The sequence below is a fragment of the Manduca sexta genome, chromosome 3 (genome assembly GCF_014839805.1).
Source record: "Manduca sexta isolate Smith_Timp_Sample1 chromosome 3, JHU_Msex_v1.0, whole genome shotgun sequence".
Lineage (NCBI taxonomy): Eukaryota > Metazoa > Arthropoda > Insecta > Lepidoptera > Sphingidae > Manduca > Manduca sexta.
The window spans coordinates 3121208-3147854 of record NC_051117.1 but is presented as its reverse complement, the minus strand read 5'-3'; the positions used below and the strand labels follow the sequence as shown (position 1 = coordinate 3147854).

Sequence of the window (26647 nt, the reverse complement as noted above, 5' to 3'; positions counted from 1 at the left end):
TTTCCTCCTCTCCTAATTAAGTTCTTGTATATTGCATAACAGGGATTGATATGACAAGGATTTCGAATTATCATGCCAAGTCTAAGAATGACTAGTGCTGTCATTAAGGACTTTGTAATATAATATTCTAGATCTTATTGGTACAATTCATGGGTAGAAGAGCTCGTTTATCACAAGCGAAGGGTTCGCCCGTCTCGTCTTTTAGTTGCATAGTTAACTCATTTAGCAATATTCAAATATTAGTAAAATTAAAACTATTGAAGTATGTTAGGAAGTCAGAAATAAATAACACACATCGTATTTTAAACCAACTTTATTTTTAGCTAAAATATAATAATTCATACATCAAAGAAGTTTCCTAATCATAATAATAATACCGTAATAAGAAAATAATAAAAGGGAAAAATAATTATTTCATACATAATACAAAATAATAATAGCAACCACTTAATACTTCAGGGTTTCAATAAAACATGATACGCAACGGCGGCATTTGTGCTTCCTTTGAGCCATCCAAGATATTCAGATCTTAAAATTATAAAGGGGAAATGGTCATTGGACGGTTGTCGAGTGAAATTAACAAAACAACAATGCCAACGAAAACGATAGCGACGCGCTGTGCGGCCGGCGCGGGCGCAGGCACGGAACAACGTCACGCCACCACTACCGACACACAGCGCGCCGCGGCCCGTCGCGTCACCGTGACAGCTGTCAACGTGACAGTTAATCGTTATCTCAATTAGTAGCTTTGAAGATAGTCAAGAAGTTAGTAAGATTAGACAGTTAGTGATAACAGATAGCATTCGAAATATCGATTCCAATATCGATTAATCGATATCGTCACAAATGTAAATAAAAATGTACTACCGTGTGGTAAAAATGAAGGCATTGAAATCTGTCACAGGTGACACAGCGAAAGGGCACAAAAATATATTTCCAACCAAACAGTACTCAGCTCGAGAGAGAGAATAACACACCACGACCAACTATAAGAGATACACCAATGATTATGTCCACAATGATTGCTTAACGTTTGTATAGTCAGTGTTCCACTTAAAAAACATTTACGCTATACACTAATATGGCAAAATATTGATATGATTCTCGGATGAAACAGGGCGGCGACTGCGGCGGCGTCGTTATTCGCTATCGCTATGTCGCCCGCCCCGCTTCAACGACACAAAACAGCGTACAGGAAGAGAACAGAAGAGGGAACCACCTACCTACACTTACTCCTATGCGTCGACGCGTCTTTTTGCCATTTCCCTTGCACGTCACCGACGAACACATAGCTTAGTACCTAATTGTTAGTAAAAATCCCTTAACGCATTCAAAATATATATATAATATAGTTATAAGTAGCTGATCCTAAACCGATATCTGTATAGTGTGTATATCGTACATAATATTTATTTTTTATTTTTATTTTTTTTATTTCTCAAATAACTCTGTGCCTAATGTACATTTAAGCCGTTTGTCGAGAAGCTCGTAAAGGGTTTTCCATAAATCTGGACATATATTTCGTCTAACGACAATTTAACATCTACCAAGTTAGGTTTGTACTGTAACATAAATGCCGGTATTTGAACGTAAAATGCGAAGCGCCCGGATGCGTCTACGTACGTAGGAACGGAACGGGAATGGACGCCATTTTGAAGTTATCAAGTGACAAGCATATATACCCTTAGTATAGTAATATACAATGATAGTGTTCACTTATTCTATACCTTATTATCGACGTCGTAAGAAATTAACTACTGCGTTAGATTTGATGCGACTCTCGTGGAACGAAGGGAGCTATGGCCGGAACACGTCACTACGTAAGCAAGCGACCAGTAAAACCGTTTACGTATAAATTGATATGATTTATTTTTGAGACTTACAGTTAAAACTACGAACGCTCTGGGACGACTCGCGACGGACGCGCAACCAAAACATTTATGGGGTTTAAATCGAATATTATACACTCTCTGTAGAATTTATTTACAGGAAATCCTGTGCCGAATAGAGTCTGTACCTGCTTACATGATTAGGCAATGATATACCAAACTTTATATTTAATATCATAGATCTATCGCCCATCCGATTTTTACCAATACGATCTTCAAATGTTCGATATGTTATTTATCCTTGTATGTTCTTACCACTTTTGTCCTAAACTCTATCCCGCACAAGATCTTCTGGTGACATTCAACTGTCCGATATAAAAACATATAAAATCGTGCAGTAAAGTCGTGTCCGCCGCACGTCGTCGCCGCGAACATTTGTGCCACGCGTGTTTGTGCTGAAGCGTTATAATACACTAAGTTATTTACCGACAGGACACAAAGTTTTCAAAATCAATTCCGGTTTAATGTACTAAATATAGTTTTGAAGTGACGTTTCTTTGTACCTATGTTTGGGAATGCATCGATTTTGTTACAGTAAGCTGCACTTTATAGCTGCCGTCGGTTGGCGTGTGTACGTAAAAATTAAATACAGAAAAATCTGTAACTTCATAGTCACCATAAAAACCAAGTCACAATGTCCCGTGTCCTGCACTTAGGACAATAAAAAAATATTACATACATAAAAATATCCACATTAACAATATCAACACATTCCCATCCATGTAGCACTCAGGCTGGAATATCCACATAACGGAATGTTTAAATCGGACGACAAATCGTATTGTAAAATATCGTATGGTATGAAACGTCACAGTAGAGGGGGGTAGGCGCCGCGCGTGCGAGCGAGAGGGGCGGTGCGGGCGCGCGGGTGCGAGCGGGATGGCGACAGTCGGGTTAAGTACGGACCGCGGGTGCGCGCACACGTTACATCGTGCTGTTGTCCCACTCCAGCTGGCTGATGTTTCTGTACTTGTGCTGCTTGTCCGGTGTCGCTGGAATTAAAAAACGCTGATTAGGATAGAAAAAAAACAGCTTAACTTCTAATCTTAACAATTTTAATTTAGATAATCGTGAGCTCTTTGGTTTTATCTGATGTTACTATACCAAAAGGTGAAACGTGACACCAAATATCTAAACTTACGTTCTTCTTCGTCGTCGGACGAATGCCAGCCGAATTCCGAGTCGGAGCTGTCCTCCGAGCTGTCCGCCGCGTTCGCGTTAGTGCCGCATGTCGGCGGGGCCTGCGGGAACATACATCACGTGTTAGTACGTTTTATTATATCTGGATAGGTGGATAGATTATAGATTTGTATAGGTTGATAGACTGATGTATGGATAGATTGATGAATGCATTGATTGACTTTGACGGGTTTGTGGATTGATGTTGTGAATTTCATTTTATTTTATATCGATTGAATGATGGATGGCCCGACATTCACGCTGATAAATGGACCGACACAAGTATTTATGGTTAGATATAAGGATGGTTTGTGTATAAGATAATGTAAATTGTGTCGTGTTGTGTACTAAATGGCCTGTAGAACTGACCTCATCCATGGGGTTGACGGTGATGGTGAGCGCGGAGTCGTCCCAGGTCATCTCGGGGTCGGCGCGCTCGTCGGTGCGCAGCGCGTGCAGCGCGCGCGGCGGAGCGCAAGGGCGCGCGCGCGGGCGGCGGGCGGCGCGCGCGACACGCACGGGCGCCGCGCCGCGCGCGCGCGCACCAGCGCCAGCGCGCCCACGCACACCAGCGCGCCGCACGACACCACGCCGATCACCAGCGCCACGTGGTCTGAACACACCGAGCGTCCAGATATCAACACAATACTAAAACTTATGCGCCATATTACTGTTACAAAAATCTCAGGCACTCACTGTTGGCAGGGTGCTGCGCGTGTATATCGTGAAGACGTGGCGCAGGCATGTCGGCAGCGTGCATGTCGCGCTGCGCATGCGCCGCGAAGGCGCGCGGCTGCACCACACGACGCGCGCCACCCTCCCACTGTGCACACACATACATACATTATAACACTATAAAATGTAATTATCCTACATAAGTAATTGAACACTGGAGATAAAATTTTATAGCATAAACAAATATTTATAAACATCGAATACGATTAATCGTGTCGGTACGCTTACAAAACATTAACCGCACATTTTTTTTTTATTTTAGCACAATTATAAATCTTTAGTTATAATTAAAAAATAAACAATATAATGGAGTATAACCTGTGAGTCGCGTGCGACGTCTGCCTTGTCGGCCATGCCGCTGGGGTGCAGCTCGCGGGAGAGCCCCGCCTCGCCGCCGCCCGCCATGTGCGGGTGCACCACCGTCAGCTGCAAACAACACATCATCAACGCCTCATTTATCCCTCTTAACGACAGCACACGCCCTCAAATTATTTAGACAAATATTAAATGACATCAATCTAATTCCAAACAATTTACATTTAACATTATCTAGTTGTTTTCAGTTGACCCCAGCAACTTCTAAAATAACAATTTAATATAATCATGACTAGCATCATGACTAGCCTCTTATGGTCAAAAGGGTCGATGATTGTGTGTGTGCGTGTGTGACTAACCGTCTGCACGTATTCATTGCTGGTGAAGCGTCCGTTGAGCTCGGAGCAGGTCAGTTTGAACACGCGGTTCAGGTAGTACGCCGGCTTCTTGTTGCTGTACTCGATCTCGCGCAGCACCTACACAAATGTATTCAGATTTATTCTACTACTAGATGGCGTTATTTATTGGTTTTAATTGTAATTATTACATTTTAGGAGTTCGAAATTTATTAAAGACCCTCGGAGTTACAAATATAATACTGAGAAATATTTCATATTAAAATAATTCAATCGTAATTAAAGGTTGGTTTATTGATAGTCAATTTATATCGATACTTTAAAACATATAAAAATGTCGCTTAATTGATTATACGACTGCGTAGATACGTAAAATTTTACCCACAATTTTTTATTGTGAAGTATTTAATATAATACCACGCCCTTCATAAACGATAATGACTCAAACAGTCGGTATTCACTTCAACTTTCAAACCGAAACCCGTAAACGTAGACACCGCTGTAGAGGAACAGATGGTCGCGTTCCTCTATGGAAGGGGAAGATTTCCAGGCAGGCAGATGTTGCGCCTGACCGGCCGCGGCCCCTCCGACAGTTCCTATCCGGAGGTAGTATATATGCAAATTCTGCTATCGTAATCCAGTATCGTCAATCGCCATCTAGCGATGATTGCGGTGCGTTATCACCACAGTGTCAATGCATCGATCATCTTGCAGTTCTGACGATGTTGGCGAGATGGCGTTATATTTGAATAGTGCCGCCACACCGGCAAGGGTCGGAATGCGGCGTACCTGTCGGTAGTTGTGCACGGTGTCGGCGCCGGTGAGGATGACGCCGTCGCGGGTGACGGCGGCGCGGATGTCGTAGCGCAGCGGCAGCGAGCCCGCGCCCGCCAGCGACAGCGCCTCGTGGTCGGGGTTCAGCGCCGGGTACACCGACACCACGCACGAGTCCAGCTTCTGGCTCTCTTCTGGAAATAACACTTCGGTTAACCACAGATTTAAATATAATAGTTTGCGTGCACATTTATGTGGTGATAGATTTGTTGTGGAAGTCGGAAATAATTAGTGATGGTAGTGATTATATTATTTTGTTAAACATTTCATTGCTTGATTATTTTTCAATGGATATGAACATCTGGGCGATGTATATGTCTGTCTTGAAATTCGACGTTATTAGTCAAAGGAAAGGAACTTTCAGTAAACGTAAATGGTAATAGAAACATTTATGAAATATTATTAGAGAAATTATAATGAACCTTGATACATTAAAGAGTTGTAGATTTATTATGTAGTATGTGGTGTGTAGTGTGTGCTATGTAGTGTGGGGTGTGTGGTGTGTGGTGTGGGGTGTGTGGTATGTAGTGTGTAGTGTGGTGTGTGGTGTGTGGTGTAGGGTGTATGGTGTGTAGTGTAGGGTGAGTGGTGTGTGGTGTGGGGTGTGTGATGTGTAGTGTGTAGTGTGTGGAGGGTAGTGTGGTGTGTAGTGTGCGGTGTGCGGTTACCGTCGAGCGGCGGCGCGTCGGGCGCGGAGGAGACCCTGACGTCGAGGTCGGGGAACACGGGCAGGCCGGCGCGGAAGTGCGCGTAGTCGCGCGACACCTCGGCGCTGCCGTTGAGCAGGATGCTGGGCGTCTGCGGCGCCAGCACCATGACGTAGGCCTCGGCCGGGCGCGCCTTCAGCACGCGGCCGTTGTCGCACGTGACGGTGGTGTCGAGGTGCACGTTGCGGCGGCCGGGCGTGGGGAAGGCGCGCGCGTCGCCGTACGCCACGCGGCGCAGCAGCGTCTCCACGTCGGCCACGCCGTCGGCCTGCACGGACACGGCGCGCAGGTACAGCTCGGGCGCCAGGCTCAGCCCCTCGCGACAGCGCGCCACGCACGCCAGCGCGCGCGCCGCCTGCACCGCGCCGCGCACCACGCCCAGCCCCGCCAGCCACCCCACCAGCCCGTGCTTCGTCTCGCTCTCCGTGCCTGCGGGGTCCAGTCACCACTTACATACCCACATACATACCCACTACCTGCACAACTTACGGTACTTGTACGTAAGTTGACATTAAAAAATTTATTCTCAATTGAGTCAACAATGACTAATAAACTAAGCTGATAAAATCCGACATATGATGTTATAAAACATTTCATGTGTTGTTGTTAAATATCTGTTTAATAAATGACGACGATCTTAAGTTGCTGACTCTCATTCGACAGCGTCTCAACTGCTATCGCACTTTAGAATGAAACTAAGCTGCATCCACCAGCGGACTGTATGACTCTCAGCATCAGTAAGTCGTGGTTACCTTGCCAGCAGGCGCCGACGACGAGCGTGGTGTTGATGCCGTGCGCGGGGTGGAGCGGCCAGTCGTCGATGACCTCGGGTCCCTTGCCGTCGGGCGCGCGGTACAGCTCGCCGTCCACGTACAGTTCCACGTTCGGGAACCGCACGTTCACCGCGTAGTGATGCCATTCGTTGTCGCACACCTGCACACGCCACATCAATTACCATTGTTGTCAATAAACGATTTCAATAGCTCTTCACAATCCATGAGCAAAATGGTGAAATGGACGAGAAGAAAAAAAAATTGAATGCTTTATTCTCGGGGTCGAATTGAATATAAAACTAGGGCAGTATATTGAAAATCACTGTTGATTGTATCTATCAAGTTTAAATCAAAGCCAATATGTGATCTATAAATTTATCTTGCATAATATCAACCACTCTATCATGTAGACTTAAATAGGAGTGACAAGTTTAATGTGTAATCACAAACCTCACGTATGAGCTCATCATCATTTCAGCCAGGAATCGTCCACTGCTAGACATAGACCTCTCTCATTGAGCGCCACAGGGACCAGTTCTGGGCCGCCCTCATCCATCGGACTCCGGCGACCCTCACCAGGTCGTCTGTCCATCTCGTAGGGGGCCTGCCTACGTTGCGTCTTCTGGTTCGTGGTCGCCACTCCAGAACTTTTCCGCCCCAACGGCCATCAGTTCTACGAGTTACAAGTCATCAAAACTAGTTACCTCGGGCAGCTTCCAGCGCCACTCGGCCGGTCGGAATATGTTGAGGTCTCCCTCGCCGAAGTCGCGGCGCAGCAGCAGGATCAGCCGGCAGTTGCGCACGAACAGCGCGTAGTGGTGGCGGTTCATTTCTGTGAAACACGGAAATATCAAGTATTAATACCGGAAGATACTTGGTTGATCAAAGACAAATTCACATTTGCAGAATACAAATCATATGCAAGCCAAATTAAATGTACAAAATTGTCTCGCCATCAAGGAAGATTGACAGAAAATGGAATTTTTTTCCAAATGCATTGCTTGGTCGCAACATTTTTGTATACAGTGAAATCTGAAAAGTAGGATACAGGATCTTTTTCTTTGAACCACCCTGTATAATACCATAATAGCAAGCAGTAGTAACAAAAACAAACGGTACTGACTGTGGTCATCCGCGAGACACAGCACGTGCTCCTTCTTGTGCTTGTCTCCGTCGGCGGGCGGCGCGTGGCGCATCCACGTGGAGACGCCGAAGGTGCCCGACAGCGAGTGGCCGAGCACGCTCTCCGGCACCACCGCCGACGTCGTCTCGCCGTCGAACTCGAACATCTGCTCGCCGTCACGACCTGTGTGCACCATATTGAATCATTTGTGACGTTTCTGACGTATTCCGAATAAGCTTACAGTATAACATATATCAGTTCTGGATACAAAATTTGCCGCACCTGAAATTTGCCGCACCACAGCTACACCACTGAAGATTCAGATTTTTCTATTGTGAGGATAGATTAAGTTATAATGGGCCTACAATCACAAGATAGTCTTCAGTAGACAATTTACTGGGACGTGCTGAAATGTCTTCTACTAATCTAATAGAAATTACGACAATTCCGTATAAAATCACGCAGCGTAGTCACTGAATACCTATGGACTTAAGATCTAAGAGTGATGACAAATTACCCATCACGCAGTGCTAATTGGTTCAAAAACCTAAAGAACATGCCATGGGTTATATTACTCACCGGAGTCAGGTTTCAAGGACTTGGTCCATTCGTTGCCGGCTCCTGGGCTCGGCAGCAGGTCGATGGTCTTCGGGTCCAATCCTGGAAAGTAACGAGGCATTTCATTGAAGATCAAGATCATGAGACATTTTGATGTCATTAAATTAGATCTGATTTTCTTTTCCTTGTGTAAGAGAAAAGAAGGTATATTAATCTCACTTGCTACTATGTTGAATGTTAAAATAAATGTTACCAAGGTATTTTATATCGTGTATATGAAATTACTAAATCGATTTCATGAAATGATTTTGGTAATATAAAATGAAAATTAATTCAAAATAACATCGCCTGACACTTCCTCCTAACGTGCAGTACGTGTTACCAGGTCCACTCACCACAGATAGTCCTCTGCGCGTGCAGCGAGTAAGTATCGCGGTCGCAGCCGGTGCCGGCGCGTGACGCCTGCAGCGTGACGGCCGCCTGGATGCGTGTCACGCCGGGACACCGCTCGTCCGACTGGCAGGTCTCCAGCCGCGCTGCAGGGAACAGAGCCAGGGGGCCGGAGCCAGGGGCGTAGTCCACGCGCTCGGCCACGCCTAGGGGTTGAAATGATATCAACATAATTAGATCTTATATTAGAATGAGGATATGATGCCTACTGTTGCATTGGTCTCCTTTACTACTGAGACGGTTAAGGCCTCAGACGACTATGCTAGCCTACTGCAAGTTGGTAAACTTCACATACCTTCGAAATTCTTTTTAGGAGGATTATCAGGTGTGTTAGTTTCCATGCTATGTTTTCCTTCATCGTTAAAGTGAATGCTAATTAATAAACAATACACACATAACTTCGAATAAATAAATCTAAATGAATGGTTGAGGATGAATCATTCTCATAAGTTAAGGTAAAGTCAGGATGAGTAAAACTATTTATTTATGTGAATGCGGTTCGCTACGTTTTAGGCCAGTAGTGGTGGAGGCCCTGGTTACATCTGGTCAAGTGACACTTTATGTAGGGTTTCTGGAAAGATTCGCCCACGATGGGATACAGATTGACATGTGTATATAGGTATATAGTTAGCGAATGCATAATTTTTGCTGCTTCATTTATGTGTACACATAGTTCATTTGGCACTTTTTTTACTGCTGAATTTAAACCTTCAGCGTAGGTACTACGAATTAAATAAATAAATGTGGTTAATTATGAAACAACATTCAAGCCATCAACAAATTCGACCCGATGCCGCTCATTTGCGACATTTCGCGTTAATACGACTACACATTTAAAGCCGGATGTAGCGGGATAATTACTGAGCGTAGTGCGCGCGTAATCCCGCGCGCGGGTAAAAGGGACCTCGCACTTATTAGTGTAATCCCTGGGGACCCCTCCCCGGCCATGCCACAGATCAAAATTCATTAACGCGTATTATTTTGGTGCGAATGTGTAGTTTCAAAGATCATATATATATTTTTTTAAATAATAATTAAATGTGAATTTCAAGTTAATCTTCAGCATTAGAAACTGATGGGCAGATGAGCAACTACTGCTTTATTATTTTCTTTAAGGCTCTCCATTCCTAAGGTATAAAATAACAAATGTAACACAAAACACAGAATACGAAGTAAGAATCTTTTTCTTTCAATTCTATTCATACCGTTGTTTCTTTTCGTTTGCTTTGATCAGTACGGTAGCTAATTAGCAAAGGTATTGTCATTCCATTTTTTTTTGTATTAACGTAAATTATTATATAAAGACATCTTGTTTAAGGTCCCAAGAAGGTATAACAAATCTTAAATGTTTGACCTGAGAATCCAAAGCAGTAGACAACGTACAAATCTCCAAGATAATACCGAGGTATCCACTAAACCTCCACCGCTACCGGCCATCCCGCAGAACGCACATCACTAACCTTTCCATCCCGGCCTGCAGGGCTTGTTGACCTTGATGGTGACCATCACGGGCGCCGATTGCATCATGCCGCAGTCGTATGCCACTACCGACAGGATGTGGTTGTGGGACTTCTCGTAGTCCAGGGGCTCCGTGTTGCGGATCACTCCTGTGGGATAAGGGTTTTAAGGTGTTATAAAGACCATAGATAGATAATTAGGACACAGCTGGACAGAGTCCTTTATAAACTATGAGCTATTTTTATCAATCAAACGGAGTTATCATCGGAGTAATATAGGTACTTAGTAGAACATGATCTTTACCTTCAAATCATCAGTAACTGGCAAATGCTAGACCCGGACAGGTAAACCTGGCGAACTCTCATTTCGGAAGGCAAGACCCGCTTTCGATCGAGTAGTTATTTTTGTCCGAGAATTTTAACCTTTCCATCAAGAGAGTTCAATTAAAATAACATCATGACCAAAAGATAGACTTTACCGTCGTCATTAATGGCGAAGGGCTGGCTCTTGTCCGTGATGATCTCGTATTTGCACACGTCGCCGTAGCGCGGCGTGCAGTCCTTGTCAGTGGCGTCGACGCGCAGGATCTCCTCGTATATGCGCCCCTCGTCCACCGCCTTCACGTATGACGCCTGGCCGAAGACTGGCGGATATTCGTTCACGTCCATGACTGTGATGTGGACTGGCACGCTGGTGGACAGAAGGGTTGAGAAATGTAGTTCCAAAATTTTGTCTTAGTACTTAAAACGTCATGATGAGATGCTAAAGGAAATGACTGAGGATATTTAGAAATTTTTGTTCTTTGTCAACATTATTGTAAAGCCATGGTGCGAAGCTTTTTTTAGGTAACCAAATATTACTATACGTGGATTGATTACCAATATTTTTACTCTTAATATTGATATTTTTGCATTTGTCACATAACCTACTGGTCTTAAAAACAGATTTGTGTCTTTCATAAGTAAACACACATCAACAACAACTGTATATTTAACGTTATATAGAATAATTGTGGAAAATGGAATCAACAGACCTCAATCAAAGCCTTGTCATGGGACTCTGAACACTCAGTCTTACATATAAACTTGTTTTAGCGTTAAGAGGTGATTAAGAATTACTTAAATAGCTGTCAAAAACATCACCGGTTTCCTAGTTTAAACCTTATTAAGAGGCAAGATGGCGGGTTTTGACTTACAGCTGAGTAAATTTGTGTTTTAAAGGCATAGCTTTACGATTTTTTTATAAATAAGACTGACTGCTAATATGGACTCACGTGTTAGAATATGATCCGTCGCAGCCGACGGCGGCGATGTCGAACTTATAGTTGCGTCGTTTCTCGCAGTTGAGAGGGTAGCGCACGCGCAGACGCGCTTCGTTCTCGTCTATTACCATGATCTGAAACAACACACAAATTGTTATCTGATTCTGCAAATTTCGTAGTGTCGATGCATTTATAATGACTTCAATATTAAAGTTGTTACTCAACTTTCCTTAACTTATGGACCCCTACATAATTGTAGTGTAGATTGATAATTTAATAATTAGTATCGTAAGAATATGGGTAGATTTAAAATGTGCCGTCCACTAACTATAAAATTAGTGAATCCAATCTGGGAATAAATGAGTTTACAAAGACTTTAGAGTGTCTTTTTTCTACACAAATACTGTTTAATAATATTTTAAGAACATCCTACCAAGGGACATTACAACATTGAAATTATTAAAAAAAATCTACCTCATAACAGTCCGGATAATGTATATAATTACATTCATGGGTTCACATACTGCTCAATAATATGTTAAGTATCTCCTACCAAAGGGATAGCATTGAAATTATTAAAAATATTTTTCTACCTCATAACCGTCCGGCTAATATTATAGATATAAGTACTTCCATATTCAAATTCTTCTTTGCAGAAAATATACTAAGAAAAGACCAAAATTTTCATCAAACATAATACAATTCTCAACCCGATAAACTGTATAATCTGGCCCATCCGACATCAGATTACAAACATCCACATAAGGCGTAATATAGCGAACAGAGCCTACAGCACCGCCAATCGATTGGCTGTCAGTCGCAGAGACCACACATCTGTACAATGTACGGCACGACTGCGTGCGAGAGCGATGGTGAACTACGGTAATTGTCTAAGGAAATAATGTTATAGAATAGAGGAATAGAGTGGTTTAGCTGGAAGGGAATGATTTGGGATTTCTTATTCTACGAGAATACAGGTTGCTCTCATAATGGTAAGCAACATAATTGCTTAGAAATAGAAAAATGTTTTAGTACTTCGAAGTGTATATGATCGTGATAAAACGGTAGTCCGGTTCAGTACGCTACGATGTCTCAAATCAGATCACAACACAACGCAATAAATAGTAAAGTTGTTCAGCAAGGTGCACCACGAGCTAGTGGTCATTAGAGATAGGACAAAGTCAAACAATAACTAACAACTTTGATGACCTGATAGTACGATAGCCGTCGCAGCTATTCGTTTCAGCACTAAAAAGGTAACAGGAGCTGCAAAAAATTGTTCACTAACATTAGACCAAAAAAATTTACGGTAATATTACATGTAAGTTTAAATACAACTACTTCAACTTGAAATTTCATCCCCAACCTTCACACGCGTTATTCCAGTCATCCAGAACTATTCACAAACCCGACGCCCGCACGGACTGTGACAAAAACGCATTGTTTTTAGCAAAACAAAAAGCTAGGAAGAGCATCCGCACCAGCGATGTTTAAATGCCGTGTTGTTTGTTTTCCATTCGCTGCAGCGTTTGTTGTAAGGGACAAAGCGTGGAAAAATGCCTTGTCGATTGAATGCGACGCGACACCGCGTTTGGAACGTTTTGGATCGTGGGTCACGGGCTGAAAGGGCAGAAATTCAGTTTGTGTTCGGAATGACGTGGGACAGTTTTGAGATAGCTGATATTATTCGTTTGGTTCTTTTTTATATCTTTGATTGGCAACTGCCTTTAACATTGGGAACACAAAATGGGAGTTTGATTTATAAACGACTGCATGCGTGATACTTCGCTTATCACCCGGATTAGACGAAAACTGTTATAATTCCATAGATCCATTTACAATATTTTTCAGATGCAAAACAATAACACAATTCCTTCTAAAAAATTACGACAACATCAATAATTATTTTGGCTGTTTGAATATTCGTCACAGATTCAATTTACCATCCCGTGACTTGGTCTTTGACTATTTCCGCTGCAAACGAAAATGTACAAACAAATCTCTCAAATCATCAAAATATCGCATCGAAGCGAAAACGACACAAAAGCTATGCATCGCAGGAGAAACTACAACATTATTGCCGCTACCAACTCCGTCCGCCGCGCGCTACGATACTGCACAACTTTTCGACGTATCGGCGGCTCGGGGGCGGGGGCGCGACCCCCCGAAACTTACTCTCGCTTCGAATATAAGTTTAAAAAGTCAGGAGTTCGGAAGACGTGCATTTTTAAGTTTCGATTCGTTGTGACGGTACTTTTATTTCTTTTTGATTTTTGTTTTTTTTTATCTATTCGATATTTCTGCAGGAGCGACGTTTCTACAGTTATTCAGTAGCAAACTTGGTAAAGAAAATCTATGAACCGATCAAGAGAGTTAGTTATATTTTATAAAACAAAAACCAATTTTAAAAAATCCTTCAACCTCCAACATTCATTTCAACATCACGTAAAATAAAATGGGGAGCGACACTGTTACCTTATAGTAAAAGAATAAGTCTCTTATCGTCCCATGGGAGACCAGCGCCGTGGCTCGCTCACGGTTTATATAGAATTGGACCCGTTTTGCAATAACACCATGACATTTGGGACGATACACTAGTTCTTCTACGATTTTTGTTTGTATTTAATTATTTTTTATGTGTATTGGGGTTTATGTGCTTGTTTTTTTTTTATATTTCTTTTATTTTGTAACTTGTTTCTATCATGGTTTTATGCAAATAAATGTCTTCTATATTCGTAATAACTAAGGAAAAGGAAAAATATTAATTGTCAACATCAGGTGCATGCAATACACATGAAATATTAGATATAATATAAAAGAAAAGCTCTTTTAATTAAGGCAGCGTCGTACGCCTGCAATGTGACAATTAGGTGTCCAGTTCAGCATAATGCCGTTTTGTGACATGAGCCACAACACAGCGCTGGTCAGTTGGTACCTAAATTCTAATTAGTCGACGGCAACAAAAGTTACGCAAATAGTACGACCAGAACTGACGTAACCATTCCCATACCGGAGCAAGTTTAATCCGTCAAGGACAAAAAAATACAAAACTTCTAATTTGTAGAAATGTTTTGACCCCCATCCGCCCTCTAACTCCGGCCGGCAGCGTAGAGAAACTTCTAAACTTGCAACACAGAGTTAAAATCTTCGGAAGCTCGTTAAAGTTGCCAGCTATCGATTGTTTAATTTTATATCATATCGATCGCGCGCTGGCAACATTAGTATTCGTCTGGGCAGGTGTTTAAAACTTCTAATCTTAGAAATAGGGACCTAATTGGATTCTCAGAGGTTGACGTTACTTAGAATGGGAATAGGAATAGTGAAGGACGTAGTGACCACTTGGAGGACCAATCCGGTCAAATATAAATCATAAAAAAATTCAAATTCATTCATTCAGTTATTTAGTAAGGTCGCTTTTACGTGTAATTTTAGTGCATCACTATGGAACATAGTAATATTTCGTAGAAGAATGAGCAAACGAGGAAGTGGTGTCATCTGATAGTAAGTTATCGCCACTCATAGAGATCAACCATTCCAGAAGAAATATAGATTGTAGATGTCAATTTTCTTTAAAGTCTCTAAATCCTTAATGTACCTAAACTTGTTTTAAATACGGGCAAGATAACCACTGCACCTGATGAAACTGTCGACTGACAGATAATAGAGCCTCCCCAGTCGACACAATTATGCCGGCCATTTATAGCCGGAAAACCGCAGGCTGATCCCGGAACGCAACGCACTTACGTTGTGTACGTAGGTAGCTATCCGGGCGGATACAAACATCCTACCACCATCAAACTATTACAATCTCAAACTAAATTACCTTTAAAACAATTAAATGTTAAAATATCCGCCTATAAAGATGGTACACACGGTCCTAAGTTTTATATTTGGTTTTGTATAATATTATTGTGAACTATCGCTGGCGGATCTAAATAAATAAATAAATAAATAAAATATACAGCAGAAAAATCTAAAATAAATAAAAACTTTCACATCAGCATAAACCAACGTCGGATTATGGCGCATTAATTTATTACTGAGCGGATAAAAACTTAAGTTGGCCAGCCTCGTGCCTGTGTGCGGAGATTACATGAGCGGTGTGAGGGTGTTGCAGTCATATGCAATGGTTTTTGAAAAAGATATATGTTTTTTTTTTAATTTTACGATAAAGGATTATGAAAGTGACGCTGAAAGAAAACATAATGAGGAAACTTACAAAATTGAGAAGTCTCCATAAAAATATCGGAGGTGTGTGATATCGCAACGTCAATAGGCCATTGTCGTGGACTATGGCCTTACCCTCTCAGTTATAGAGAAGCCGTATTTATTTAGAGAAGCCGCAGTGGACAATATAATATACAGGGTATTATTGTAATAAATGTCCAGATACAACACACAAACACCCATATCTAATACAAGAAGTGCGGATTCATAATGGATTTGAAAGGAAAATAATTAAGATCATAAACGTTACTTAGGTGTGGCTCGATATTCCATACACTTACAACGACAATGGAGACTTTTAGTCTTTAAAGAAAGAACAAATAACTATGTAACGAAGTTCAATATCGTACCGATACTTTTGTTTAATACAGTAATTAAATTTTCTGAAACTGTTCCGCGAGTCGGAGCCACAAGGCAATCAAAAATGGTCCATATTACAAACGTCACTGTTGCCTGTATTTAATAGACAACTTTTTATGGAAACTTCGATAGTTTTATGAGCTAGAGAAAAAACGAACACTTTAGTAACGTACCTCGAAAGGCGCCTCCCCATGGTGCTTGTTGTTGAGTATGAGGAACGAGCAGAGCGGTCCGCGCGCGCGGATCGGCGGCGTCACCTCTACCAAGGTCTCGTTCTCGCGGATCAGCCCATGGTAGCCCTCCTCCGGCTCAGCCAGCTCCAGGTACGGGACGTCTGTGAAGAACAGAACAGGTAATTACAAGAGTTTATTTAGGTAATTTGCTGACGTATGTCAGAGAGTTGACAGTGATATTTATACTTTACTAGGTATTGCACACGGCTTCGCTTGCATGAAAAGACTTTTTCGGTATAAAAGTCCCTACAACGCTGTATGATGACAACGTCCGATGTTTAAAACATCAGAATTCATAACTCCGTTATTTTTCATAGCAAATTACCTGGTTGAAAAAATGCCTATGTGTTAATGCAAGACATGGTGGTGAATTTTATATAAATCCAATTAATTGTTTCTACGTTTTCTTCTAAAAACATATATTAACGTCCGAACTTTTACACAAACTTGCATATTTATAATATAAGAAGGAGTTAGATTAGATAAAGTGGACGGTCTAAAATCTTTCGCCAGAGACATCTTAACTCCACTGTTTGAAGACGTGTCAAAGCAGAGTTAATCACAAATCTCATATCATCCTGCCAAGTAAAGGCGTCATTCAAATAACCAGTAAAAACCCATCATAATTAAAGTCGATTGTGACAAAAATAAAATTTAATAACCTCGAAATAATTAATTTAATAAATTATTCTGAAAAACATAAAAGGGGAAGAAATATGAATCAAACCATAAAGTAATAATTAAAATATCCAATATAAATAACCGAAAAGTCCGAAATACTCTGAAACCCGAAAGGCGACACCTCTGTGCCCGAATAAAAAACCAAATTAATCATTAATAGAAACCCTTTTAGCTTTAATTATAATAAAAACATAATACGCATCCCACACGCCATTAAATATTGGGGTATTGGGTTATTAAAAATATAATAAAATTTTGCAGCGTTTATTTTTATTGGATTTTTTATATAATTACTGTAATAGACTGCGGCCAATTATTGTAACTAATTAATATGGCTCGAAAATATTGGCTGAAATTTCGGGTTTGTATTCCGGGTCGGATTAGTTAATTTATACAAGTGGTGAAAAGTGCATGCACTAGTTATACTTCAACCTACGCTTTCGAAGATAAGAAGGGTCAGAGATTGTGAGTGTGAAAATAATAGCAACTAGTTGTCAATATTTTCTTTTCATGCAAAAACTATGAATTCGTCCGTCGATATCTTTCTTCACAGTCTACGATCATTTATATTTATATTAATTATAATTAGTACGCCACGTATATTAAAATGCAACATCTTATGTATAAAATGATTGTAGAGTGCAATAAACTTTGAATTTGGAACCGAACCTCAGAAGTCAGAACCAATGTACATACACGGAACGTATATACGTTTACGCAAACCAGTTTAGTAATTAATTCCCGTAGTTTAGTTTCATAATAATGTTCTTCACTTTTGTTCGCTGTAATCGAGTGAGCCAATGATTTATTGCATCTCGCGTACTTTATTTTTACTTTGTTAAATTACCTTGAGCATTGTGAAGTTGCGTCCGTTTATAAATTGATGCATTCATCACAGAATAGAAAATTGCATAGAATACGTTTAACAGTATAGAGAATTTCTAGCATTTTGTCTATTTCAACTCCACTTTTAAGTATTATTACAAATCCAGTATAATTGTTGGACTTCAAGCTGAGTTCTAACCCATGCGTAATTTTCTTATGTTTTTAGATAAACAGTCGAGGTATTTGCGACCTTTTCATCAAATGACTTGCTTGGGGAACGGACTGCTGAGACGAATGTCAACAGTTTCAAAATCCAAGAGCATGCACATCCATTCTTTTCTTTTTTTGTGCATTCTTTGTGAATTATCGCTTGCTTTAACGGTGAAGGAAAACATCGCAAGGAAACCTGCATATCTAAGATGTTCTCTATAAGAATTCTGAGGGTATATGAAATCCAAAAATCCACAGTAGGCCAATGTAGTGAACTAAGTCCTAACCCCTGTTAGTAGTAGAGAAGGCCCGTGCCCAGCAGTGAAACAGTGTATAATAAAGGGCTGATATTATTTTACATATCGCCGCAGCACCTCATTATTCGTTGAATTGGTGAATTTCCGGAGCGATAGTGGCGCCATCTATCATTACATCGAGGAAGTATTAGAAGAGGAGGGAGGTCGACTGTTGTCAATATAAGGACCGGCCGAACGACGAGAGCTCAATCTTTTAGAAGTTTTTGTACGAGTCTTGTTTGGACGCTCGAACCGAGCACATTGTGTATTCCGCTAGTGTTAGTATGCAGTAAATTGTTATTGAAGTAAAGAAGTGTTTCAATAATCGAATAACTGTCTGGAAAATAAATATAGACCGGTGATACTTTGCCGGTCATGTAAAAAAATAACCAAGTAAAGAGTTTTCACTACGACATATATAATACACACATTTAAACAAACATCACATTACAAATCACACAAACTCCCATCCAAACATACCACGACGAATAACATCCACAAAGGGCCATATCAAAACACACATCCAATATCTGCATCAAGTGGTCTCTTCGGGTAGTTACATTTGCGTGGCACTCGACCGCCGGGCCTCCGCTGTTTACCGTGATGCGGGATGGAGAGGGATTTGCGGGATTCTAGAGGAGGCACGGTCATGTGTGTTGCGTGATTTGTTTTGTGATAGCTAGTGTTGAGAAGCGAGGGTGAATGGGGATAGGTTATGAGCACATTTATAAAAAAGGTACAAGTTGAGACAATAATTCATATTGAGTTATATTTTTTAATTCTCAGTATATTACGCCTGTACCTACGGACGAAACCGTAGACAGAACAACACGAGCTTACTGTTTTATATAGGTACAGATTTGATACCGATTTAACAGATTGATCACCGATCTAGAACCAAAACCAATGTAACATAGTTACGAAGTGATCATGTCAATATTATATGGAACCATTAGTAAAGGAAAAAAAAATAATGATCTATTTTAAACGACGGGGAACAGCTCGCGAACGGTTTTGCATTTCTAACCACCTCATTTCCGATACAATCGTGAACATTAAACAACCAAAAACATTCGCCACAATTAACTCAACCAAAACTACACGTGTCAACGCAAATTTACGACGATAATAAAACAACGTATCAAGACGTCGGCGACGTGACATATTTCTCTTCAATAAAAATCCCATTTCCTTTGGAGGGTGATGACGACTTGTGACGATCAAACGTGCGAAGATTTCCATGTTATTGCGTGTGTACACCGTCGGCATTGAACGTTGGTTTTACACGACGTCACGAGACGTTATGAGGTGAACGGGAATATTGTATTTACTGAAGGCGTATTGTAGTTGGTTTGAGGTCGTGCTTAAGAATATAGTTATAATACCACCTAGTTAGTTCGAGCTTCGGCTATGGCTTTCGAGTATGGAAATAACACTACCAAAAGCTGGATTCAGAAACAATTTAATATAATAATTCTGCGTGTAAAAGATGATAGCAAAATCCCTAAACTAAATTCACAACTCAAATATTATACAACTCCAACTTAAGTAAGATACCGCTGTAAGTTTTGAGCTGTATACACAAGATAAATAAGGCGACGTCTCGTGGCGTCACTCAAGTGTGGTGTGGCTTTAAATCACGTCGCGGGGTCTTTCCTGGCACGCGTTATTGTGCCCTATATTAACCCGCGACATATCGCGCGAACACAAACTCATAGCAATTTTATTGACACCAATATGCGTGTATGTAGTTTGTATTGTTATATTAATCTTAATGGTTTTGTGGTGGGTTCTAATTGTTCAACGAATGGCCGAAGGTTCGATTCTAGATTAAGAAAAATGAGTAATTATTTTTTTTTCGAGTAAGTTTTGTGTGAGTGTGACAGACTCGTGTGCTAGTCAGCAGTACATAGAGAGACATGTCCCTGACCAACATAAGAGTTGATTTCGATTCCGGATTAGCTTAAAATTGCATTATTATCCCCGAAGAGTTCACACGTACAAAGTCCGACAAAAGATAGATACTAAAAAGTAAGATTCATATTGACATCATAATTATCATCATGGTATGAAGATGTGAGGTGTGATGCAATTATTTATGAGATGCCGTGAACAGCCAATCAATATGCACCGTTAACGTGGGCGCTGGACCAAAGCGGATTAGTGGGCAGATTTATCTATGAAATGGTTGCCGCAATATCTCTTAAACAAGAGCTATAGATGATAAAAAAATAAGAATAATATCAGCCGTGTATTGTATACTGTCCCACTGCTGGGCACGGGCCTTCTCTACTAATAGGGATTAGGCCTTAGTCCACCACGCTGGCCTAGTGCGATTTGGTAGACACACACCCTAGAAATCCCTATAGAGAACTTCTCAGGTATGGAGGTTTCCTCAAGATGTTTTCCTTCACCGTTAAAGCTAGCAATAATTCACAAAGAATACACACATGATATTGAGAAAAGTCAGAGGTGTGTGCCCTTGGGTTTCGAACCGGCGAACATTCGTCTCGGCAGTTCGTTCCGCAACCCACTAGGCTATCGCCGCTTGAGGTGACGTTAATGAGGGTTAATTAACTAGCGACTATCTTAAGATGCTGAGCATAGTTCGACAGAGTCTCATCTGATATTGCACTTGAGAGCGAGACCAAGTTACATTAATTAATACGGCCCTTTGAAATTAAATAAACATTAGATATATGGTGAAACAAATTGAAACCAACCAAACGTTATTAAATTACCGCGCGGGATGTATTCCGATATTCAGCGAACAGTTCATTTCAATATGGATGCGGGGAAGCCTTGTTGGTATAAACGAATTAATACCGAGAAAAATATTTCATATAAAAATTGATGGAGAACTGGTTTTTGAGATTTAGATTTGATAAATTTACTTGAGTTTGCATGTATTGTGCTCGATATAGCGATATGCTCATTATCCCACCATGGAACGAATAATGGGGCGAAATAGAGGTGCACTGGTCACAGGTCTGTCTAAATTTTTGGGCTAAGGTGTAAACTTAAAGTGAAGTTATTGATTTGTAATTTTATTCTCGGCTTCACACCACACAGAAGTTCCTTCCGTCGTTTCTTCTTCACAGCAATGACACATTCCGAAAAAGTGATAGATTAATAAAAATTGTAAGCAGCTTCGAATAAAGACAATTTAATAAAGGTAATCTTGATTTTGACAAGATTTTTTCTTCCCGAAATAAAAGCCGCATTATGCCTTCTTCTAAATAAAAAGCTACCTCTATAACAATCCAGCTGGACTATCTGAGTGGCAATCATTCAAACCCATTCAGTGGTTAACTCGTTTATTTGACAAACCACCTGTACTGCGCAGTGTACACCTCCATTTCTTATTAACAAAATGAATAAATGCGGTTGTTTTAATCTCTCCACAAGTTAAAACGATCACGATGAGATCAGAGTATGTAAACTACTGGGATACATTTTAATATAACCTACCGAATCGGCAGTGTATCCGATTAGCATTTAGAATAGTTTTTATGCGGACCTCCGTGCTGTCCGCAATTACCTTACGAGCATGTTTGTGAAGGTTTTGTGTACGAGCCACTTGAACCTTTCGTGTTTGCAGTAAAAATTTACCATACTAGCATTAATATATACAACTCAGTATTGCTCTCAAGTGGAATGTCTGTTAATACGCTTTTTAAAGGCAGCATCTTAAGATCGTCGCTATATATGCATACATACACAGTTACTTAAAAACTTGACCTTGGTAGCGGTAGCCATTTCATTTATTCAGGACCGAGTTTAATTTATTAAACAGCGCTGATTCGGCTTATCCGTACAAATAGCATCTCAAGTTATGTTTGTGAAATATTTCAGTACCTTAAGTACATTAACTTAAGATCCTAATAAAAGGTAGATCGGTTATTAAGGCTTTAGGTGTCGCTTGAAGCTCCGCTCACGTGGAAAACTTTTCCCGTGTTAAATCCCGCTATGATCATCATCTTTAGTCACAGGATGTCCACTGCTGAACTTGAGCCTCTCCCAAAGATGACCATAGCCCTCCCGCTATGTACTTTTGCGATATAATATCTTATACCGGTAATAAAATAACTCTGTATGTTAATGCAGGATATGATCTAGTTGTAAGCCAAAATTCTTCCCAATTCGTTCAGTAGTTTTGGCGTTTACCTTTAACATAGATCCATCCAAATAAATTTCCGATTTTCATTTATGATAAAGATTTCGGACGACCAACGCCTTACTTCCCCGTGACCGTGAAGGCTGCAAAGTCTTCGAAACGTCGGGAAAAAATAATACAAATAACAGCGAAAAAATCCAAAAAATATTTTCTGTTCAATGCCTATTAATAATGTCGTATTTGTGATTGTATGAGTGTATTTTTTATAATAAATGTGATTTAATATTTAATCTCACTAAGTTTTTCTATGAGCTGAAAATGACGCTCTTGGAACGCAATTAAGAGCGCGCAGTAAATGCAATGCAGATTTTAAAAGCAGTGAGAAAACTTAGGTAATCTATTTTCCTGCACCTAAAGTAAAAATTTGCTCGCTGTTCTACCGCTGGGAACTATTTCCTTACATATAAGAACGAATGGCGATTTCACTTGGCAAAAATGCTAAATGTCGAGCGAAAAATCTTGAAAGAAACTATCAAACATATTTTTTCGCATTAGTTAATTAAACCTATTCAATAAACAACTCTAGAATTAAAAACGGCAGTCCACAAGTACAATTATTATTGCCAATTTTTTACTAAAACATCATCAAATATTAAATAAACATTCTCAAAATCTTTTCCCAACATTATAACATATCAAACCGCAACGTACAACAAAATCAAACAATTCGCCCATCACAAAACAATTTACACGCTTAAAACGAAACCCATGTTTCACTCGTTGAAATAGCATCAATTATTCGCCGAGCAAAAATCCACCCTGGTGGCGAAAACCGCCCCGTCGCCCCGTTTATATCGGGGCGAAATCACGCGTCAACAACATCGGCGTAATGTGACAATTACGCCACTTTGGCGGGGTAAGATTTGGCGAAAGGGGGCGGATAAAGGGGACGCGTTAACGGTATGCTAAACAGTTTTGTGTTGAATTGTTGATTCAAATGTAGTTTTGGTTTAAAATTGCACGTATTGATTTGCGGATTACTGTTGTAATGGCGGACGGAGTTCTCGAAAGATGCAAACGAGCTCGTGTAGTTTACATTTATTTTATTCAACGAGTAACGAGTCGATCAGATAGCTCGCCAGATGATAAGTATCGTGACTGGACAAACAGTAGCAACACTATCTTAAATTCTGAATTATAAATCATTTCATGCAAATTTGTTTTAAGTCTCATAATGAGTACTTCAAACGTGAACACAACAATTCCCAAAGTCTCAAATTCACGTCCCTCCTTTACGTTACACGTACCAACCATTTTTATCAAACGCAACCCGCATAAACATACAAACACACGACCGTATTAAAAACACGCGCGACGTGGCCTAAGAACCCGACCCTGTATGCAAACAAGGAACCGAAATGAACGCCGATAACCCATGTTAAATTATTTAAAAGGGTCCGAGAGCCCTCCCAATAGAGGGTTTCACTGTCGCGTGCCGAATCAGTGGGTATAAAACCCATACTTTGCAGTGACATATTTTTACCAACTTATAAAAGAGTGTATACATCCGTCACAGTTTATACTTGCAAGTTTTCGCAGCAATATGGTACTTGGGTTTTTACTAGCAATAAATTTATTCATATGCGACTCACCGCAAGTCCTGCATGGTTAAATACTTTCAGAAGTCAACTCGCAGTGATTATTTAGTCGATACAAATCGTTTATGTAAGTCGACTTCTGCGAGATTTCTCACTAATCTATACCTTGCATTATAATGTTTAGTTTCGTTTCTTTCAATCTTAAACTACATGGTAGACAAAACATTCATTAAGTAAGGCGGTAAATATTTTATCTTTCGATGTTGAAAGGAGTATTTTAACTTCAGGGAAAGCACGATAGTGTATTTAATGTTATTTTTCTACCTGCCTTATCACATTCAGATATTTCGTACACCTCATCCTGCCCCATATTATTCCGTTTTCTCTTGATATACATGACTTATATACTAAGTACACACACTACAATATCCCTCCCATGGTTGTCTGTAAGAGATTGCCTTGTGCGATAAGTCCCATGATCTATGTCTCTGGTGTACTGTGTAAATAAATAAAATATTTAGTCACTGCTGAACAAAAAAAAACCAGTTTTTCAGTTTTGCGTTGGTTGGGTAAAAATCTATATTTTTTATTGCCTCCGAAGGGAGACTAACTATCAGCCCACCTGATGGTAAGTGGTCACAGTTATTCATGGACGTCAGCAATACCAGAGACTCAGATAAGCCGCTGCCTAAACAACCTTTTCCATACTTCGTAAGTAATACATCGTATCTGCTTATTTTACTGCATTTCATTTCTGCCTCTATTTCAGTTCGAGATTAATCAAGGGTTACACAAAGCCTAGGCTGTAGGTTGTAACATGGCCGAGAGCACAAAATCCCTCTGGAATCCAACTGTTATAAATCATTTAGGGTAATTAATCAATTTAGTTTACGCAAAAGATATTAAACTAAATAAATTGCGTTTTAAAAATTCAAGGCCGAACCGGAGCGAGACATTTTATTGTTTTTATAATTTATAGTGGGTCGTCAAAATGATTTATATACGAATGTTGAACTGTTTGCGAAAGTTAATGTTTGTAAAAACGTTCGTGTTATCACTTTTATTCTTGCTGTGGACAAGTATTGTAAACTATCTACAATATAGTCGCTTTTTTATCACGGCTTTGTGGATGTATAAATGTATGTTACGTCTTTCTTATTTATATTATAATCTTTTTTCTTACTTATGTTATAAATTCAAATGTTTGGATGTTTGTTAGTATACTATGTAACTGCTGAACGTATTTGGATGAAATTTTGCCCATGAATAGAGAACTTCGGGGCATAGGCAACCCCCTGATTTTTTCACGTTAGGAATATTAAAATTTTTAAGCAAATGGCATTAGGGTCGCGCTGATGATGCTATGGATTGCTTTAGGGTTCTTTTTTGTTGCGGGAAAGGCTATTACGCGGACGATTATGCGAGCAACGCCAAGTACTGCATATTAACATATAATATTTGTCGATTTTCAAGCTTACTTCGTACCAAATAAAAAGGGGAGGTTCATAGCTCTACTTTTAAAATGGTATATCAAGTCATATGCAGATATTTTTGCAGACTGCTATGGTTAATTCGGTACAAAAACTGAAATATTAGATCTCCCCACCGACGCATTAGCATGATGAGAACGGGTTCAAACTATTTACGAGAGTGTGATTCAAGTTGCACGCTTAAGTTCTTGGGCAGAGCGAAATGTGTTTCCTTTATCAAGGAGTTGAGAAACTGGTCTATAAGACGCCAGCTTATTTTCCGATTCAAAGAACGAATGAAAAAATGTAAGAAAAATTATTTACAACAATATTGGTGTGGTAATTAAAAATTAATTACAACTTTAAATAATACATTCAGTATTTATTCATAATGGCATTTTTTTACAACTCCGTCCGCACTTGTAAACTCATATTTTTTGTCTTCCAATTACATTCATCAGTTTCGCTATAAGAAATAATATATTAACACATTATAAATGTAATAAAAAAGACAAGAAAAACGTACGAAGGAAGAATATTCCAAATCTTTTATCCCTCTACCTACCGCTACTGGGCGAGGAATGGCTAACAGTCGCCCATTCGTTTCTAAGCTAATGTATTTACCAGAGCCGCGCCGCGCCGAGAGCCGCTCCCGGCACACTACAAATGGTACATGATTTTTATTTATAAATACTTAATTGTTCTACTTACGAGTAAGTACGATGCAGGGAACTGAAGAAACAAAATGCGAAGTGGATTTTCCTGACATGGAAATGCTCTGGGGTTGATCATAGTACAGAAAATAATGTCACACATATCACGACTTTATTACTGAAGGGAAGGCAGAGGTCTATCAACCTATAGCGCACTCACTCCATATTATCGGCGAGTCTATGGGCATATAGAATATAGATTTACGATCCCGGGCTGAAACTGATAGCTAAAAGCGAATATCATTGCCCGATCCGGGATTCGAACCTGAGACCTTAGATT

At 40.2% G+C, this 26647-nt stretch overlaps 1 protein-coding gene across 1 annotated transcript in view; it reads right to left on the bottom strand.

The window, feature by feature from the left end:
• Positions 1 to 295: 295 nt before the first annotated feature.
• LOC115441220 (calsyntenin-1) overlaps positions 296 to 26647 on the bottom strand; it is a 192835-nt gene continuing 166483 nt past the window's right edge. Inside the window, exons 2-19 of the mRNA XM_037439400.1 lie at positions 16399 to 16559; positions 11651 to 11772; positions 10856 to 11067; positions 10380 to 10526; positions 8865 to 9065; positions 8491 to 8571; positions 7912 to 8094; positions 7493 to 7620; positions 6768 to 6948; positions 5977 to 6444; positions 5264 to 5442; positions 4478 to 4594; positions 4122 to 4229; positions 3765 to 3891; positions 3545 to 3681; positions 3438 to 3503; positions 3031 to 3130; positions 296 to 2881 (exon numbers count right to left, since the gene is read on the bottom strand). Coding sequence (XP_037295297.1) covers positions 2814 to 2881; positions 3031 to 3130; positions 3438 to 3503; positions 3545 to 3681; positions 3765 to 3891; positions 4122 to 4229; positions 4478 to 4594; positions 5264 to 5442; positions 5977 to 6444; positions 6768 to 6948; positions 7493 to 7620; positions 7912 to 8094; positions 8491 to 8571; positions 8865 to 9065; positions 10380 to 10526; positions 10856 to 11067; positions 11651 to 11772; positions 16399 to 16559 — 2786 coding nt within the window. The 3' untranslated portion in view covers positions 296 to 2813. The remainder of the gene's footprint in view (positions 2882 to 3030; positions 3131 to 3437; positions 3504 to 3544; positions 3682 to 3764; positions 3892 to 4121; positions 4230 to 4477; positions 4595 to 5263; positions 5443 to 5976; positions 6445 to 6767; positions 6949 to 7492; positions 7621 to 7911; positions 8095 to 8490; positions 8572 to 8864; positions 9066 to 10379; positions 10527 to 10855; positions 11068 to 11650; positions 11773 to 16398; positions 16560 to 26647) is intronic.